Source organism: Dipodomys ordii, unplaced genomic scaffold (genome assembly GCF_000151885.1).
Source record: "Dipodomys ordii isolate 6190 unplaced genomic scaffold, Dord_2.0 Scaffold19, whole genome shotgun sequence".
In the NCBI taxonomy this organism is placed as follows: Eukaryota; Metazoa; Chordata; class Mammalia; order Rodentia; family Heteromyidae; genus Dipodomys; species Dipodomys ordii.
Window position 1 is genome coordinate 4,644,430 of NW_012267235.1, and position 4,586 is coordinate 4,649,015.

The 4,586-nt window shown below is 40.8% G+C and overlaps 1 protein-coding gene across 1 annotated transcript in view; it reads left to right on the forward strand.

The window, feature by feature from the left end:
- The window catches only part of Tex14 (testis expressed 14), an 82,761-nt gene extending 79,281 nt beyond the window's left edge, over positions 1-3,480 (forward strand). Inside the window, exons 26-28 of the mRNA XM_013013092.1 lie at positions 115-224; positions 1,774-1,825; positions 3,248-3,480. Of these exons, the coding sequence (XP_012868546.1) occupies positions 115-224; positions 1,774-1,825; positions 3,248-3,284 (199 nt within the window). The 3' untranslated portion in view covers positions 3,285-3,480. The remainder of the gene's footprint in view (positions 1-114; positions 225-1,773; positions 1,826-3,247) is intronic.
- Positions 3,481-4,586: the final 1,106 nt, after the last annotated feature.

Genomic DNA, 4,586 nt, shown 5'->3' on the forward strand with positions numbered 1-4,586 from the left:
CTCTACCACTGAACCACTTTCCCAGCCCCTATTATAGATTTTCTTTAGAGTTAAATCCTGGTCTCTTGGATGTTACACATAAAGTGTTAATACCTCAAATCATTGTTATTAAAGGGAGACAAAAAAAAAGGATCAAGAAGTTGGTGAAAGCAAGAGAAGATGGAAAGAGAACATCAATCCTGAAAGAAGGAAATCAGAGAGCTTTTTAGGGACTTCTGAAGAAGGTATGAATGAACATTTCTTCTTCTTTTTCCTTGCCCAGGTTTTCTAGCCAGTCATAGCTTTATCACAAAACAGTAATAATGTCCAATTTTATTTTTAAAATAAGCCATCAAGCCGGGTGCTAGGGGCTTATACCTGTAATCCTAGCTACTCAGGAGGCTGGGATCTGAGGATTGCAGTTCAAAGCTAGCCAGGGCAGGAAAGTCCATGAGACTCTTAGCTCCAGTAAACCACCAGAAAACCAGAAGTAGTGCTGTGCTCAAGTGGTAGCGCACTAGCCTTGAGCTGAAGAGCTGAGGGACAGCACCGAGGCTCAGAGTTTCAAGCTCCACGACTGACAAAAACAAAACAAGCCAAGCCAGGTGCCGGTGGCTTACACCTGTAATCCTAGCTACTCAGGAGACTGAGATCTGAGAACCACGGTTCAAAGACACCTGGGCAGGGAAAGCTGTGAATTTCTTTATCTCTAGTAAATCACCAGAAAACCAGAAATGGTGCTGCACCTCAAGTGGTAGAGCGCTAGCCTTGAGCTGAAGAGCTGAGGGACAGCGCTTAGGCCCAGAGTTCAAGCCCCATGACCGACCAAAAAAAAAAAAAAACCCAAAAACCCAAGCCATCAGCCAGTTTTATCATCATTAGGTTGTACGTTTCTGGAGTGATGTTTTACTTCTAATTGTCTAATATCTTAGCCTCACTCAGATGCTGCAAATCCAATAAGAAATTATGTATTACTGAATTTAAAGGAAGTTTACCAATAATGAGAAAATTACAAATTAACCTCAATTTCAAAACTATTTTGATAGAACTATTTAGATATACTGTTTACATATAATACCATCCTATATATAACTTCCTTCTACTTAGAAAGTTAAGAGACACTAGTTCTTTTCAGTCTAATATCCCTTTCATCCTTTCTCCATTACTACTCATCTCCTTCCTCTGGCACAGGATGCTGACCCTAATGGGGTTCATTTTCCCTGACAATCTGTTGCCCAATGAGAGGCTCTGGCAGGAGACCAGAGAGCAGGGGAATAGTTAGGGTATTACTTTCCCTCTATTCCTGTTTAAGTAATATCCCTCCACAGTGCAACTTTTTGGAGGCTATCCTTTCTGGTTCCTGCTGTCTCTTCTCTCTCTGAGAGTTCTCTGCCTTCAGTCCCTTCAGACAGGCTCCCAACTGCTACTAGTCCCTGGAGGCTTTGCCATTTCCTGTTTTCTCCCTTGATTGTAACTGAACCTTCATACTAGCCACAATTACATTTTGTTTCTTCCAGGACAAACTGGCATAGGGCCCCAAGTGTATGGACATTTAGCTAGGAATGAATTCACTGATAGTTCAGGGTCTTGGTGAATTAATGTTACTAATGTCCTTGCTATGGCAAAGAGTTATAGAATGGTAGGAGAGGAAGCCATCAACTGATTTTAGAAAAATTCTCTCTCTTTAGAACAGTACACTAAATTAAAGAGAACACTAATGTGAATTCTGAATTCTGATACTCGTTGACCTAGAAAATAATCAGTTTTTTTTCTCTCTCTCATACATCCATCAAGATGAACTAAAACCCTGTTTTTGGAAGCGACTAGGTTGGTCTGAACCATCCAGGTAATAAGATACCATGTTAATAGATCAGAGTTTACTGTTTCTAGATAACATTAAAACATTTACTAGTCTGTAATTAAACATTAATGATAAAGACTTGAATTCAGACCATGTTGCTCAATGTATATAGTTTTATATATGTAATATTTTTTATTATCTTTAAGTAGCTGTACAGTGGAGTTGCAATTCACTAAAGCAGTTTATAAATACAATGCATCTTGATCAATGTCACCGCTTTCAACGTTCTCACCCAACCCTCCCTACCCTTCCTTATCTTTTTTTTTTATTTGTCGGTCATGGGGCTTGAACTCTGCCTGGGCACTGTCTCTCAGCTCTTCAGCTCAAGGCTAGTGCTCTTTCACTTGAGCTACGGCACCACTCCCGGCTTTTTCTGCTTATGTGGTGCTGAGGAATCAAACCCAGGGCCTCATACATACAAGGCAAGCGCTCTACCACTGAGCCACCTTCCCAGTCCCTTGCTTATCTTAATTTTAGGTTATGTATTGATTTTTTTTTGCAATTTAGCAAAACAGTTTATGTATACAATGTATCTTTTTTTTTTGTCAGTCATGGGGCTTGAACTCTGGGCTTGGGTGCTGTCCCTGGGCTCTTCAGCTCAACACGAGCGCTCTACTGCTTGAGCCACAGCACCACTTTCTGTACAATATATCTTGATCTGTGTCACCACTTCAGCATCTTCACCTCCCCTTTGACCCACCCCTTCCTTTATATTTCTCAGTTCTGTGATATATACAGTGAATTCTTGCCTGCATTCTCCTCCCCTCCCCGCCTTCATTCTTCTTCTACAACTCTACCTTTGACCCCATCCTCCCCTCTTCCACGTACCCATTTCCTGTTACTTAGCTTGTTGGGCTTTGACTTAGTTTTTTAAAAAAGAATTATACTGGTGGCACTGTGGCTCAAATGGTAGAGTACTCGCCTTGAGCTGAGTTCAGGCCCAGAGTTCAAGCCCCATGACTAACAAAAAAGGAAAGGATTATTGTATTTGCACACTCCATAGAGTCTATTACACTTCAGTTAAATTTTATTAGTTAATAAGAGAAGTGAAATTAATGCCAACTTTGAGAAGTGGTAGAGTCAGCACAAGAATAGTTTCCATATGGAAGATGCTGCTGTGAGTGGCTTTACAGCCATCTTCATTTCCATGATAACACTGTTGTTCATAATCTCCCTGGATTATAAAGACCAAAATCCCTTTCCCTTGAATTTGGTTGAAATATAGAGGATGTTTGTGTCTTTTCAAAAATACTCTTGGGTGTAGAAATGTAGATGATCAGTGGTAAGAGTGGCCTAGCATGCATGAGGTCCTGGGTTCAATCTTTAGTACTACTTCAAAAAAAAAGTTTTAAGAGTACCTTTCAACTCAAAATTCTTTTTTTTGTCCTTTAAAACACACGCATATAGGATAATCGTGTTGGATCAGAGTGACTTGTCCGACTGATTGGAACTGGACCATATTTGGATCCAACCCGACTTTGAGCATCCTGGTTGTGATATCCTTTCTTCTTTCATCTGCTTCACTTACCATCAGGGCAGCAGTTCCAGGTTCTACAACTCACATTTTGTTTAGCTGCACTGAAGACAGAATGATTGGATTCTGTAAGCAGCACATTTAACCATTTGTTCTCAGTCAGAGTTCTGAAAACTACAATGTATTGTGTTCAGAATGTCTTTTGGTTTTGATGATGTAAAAAATTGAAAACTTTTAACTCTTGTTATATAATAAAATGTTAACTTTTTCGAGTGCTTGCCTAGCATGCATGAAGCCCTGGGTTCGATTCTTCAGTACCACATAAACAGAAAAGCCAAAAGTGGTTCTGTGGCTTAAGTGCTAGCCTTGAGCAAAAGGAGCTCAGGGACAGTGTCCAGGCCCTGAGGTCAAGCCTCAAGACTGGAACTGTGTAAGATATATTTCTGTGTTTGAGTTTAGGAACTAGGGAAAGGAAGTACCATTCAAAGATACTTCAGTGTCTTAAGGTTCCATACATGGGTAGCTTCTGCTACCTTACTTTACCATCATCCCCGCTAATAACAGAAATACTACCTAGTGCCCTAGCTACCATTGCTCCATTCCAGCTAGAAACAGCCTAGTAAAAGATAAGAATAAAATCCTGGGTCTGGGAAGGTGGCTTAGTGGTAGAATGCTTACCTTGCATGCATGAGGCCCTGGGTTCAATTCCTCAGCACCACATAAGCAGATAAAGCCAGAAATGGTAGTGTGGCTCAAGTGGTAGAGCGCTAGCCTTGTGCTGAAGAGCTGAGGGACAATCCAGAGTTCAGGCTCCAAGACCAACAACAACAACAAAAGAATAAAATTCTAAGCTATTTCAACTTTTTAAGGGACAACATTATCCCTTAGATTTTGGATTGTGACACATAATGAAATTGTGGTAAGTCTAAGATCACAGTATTTTCTCTAATTTAGCTTCCTGTGACTACTGGCCAGCTGTATATTTGCAGTTGAGTTTTTAAAGGACATATGACCTTCATTACCTCCAGCTTGCAATATATACATATGAATAGAAATACATGTTGCTATGCAATATTTTTTTTTTTTGTCGGTTGTGGGGCTTGAACTCTGGGCCTGGGCGCTGTCCTTCAGCTCTTCAGCTCAAGGCGAGTGCTCTACCACTTGAGCTACAGTGCCACTTCTGGTTTTCTGGTGGTTTATTGGAGATAGGAGTCTCACAGTCTGTCCTGCCTGGGCTGGCTTTGAACCGCGATCCTCAGATCTCAGCCTCCT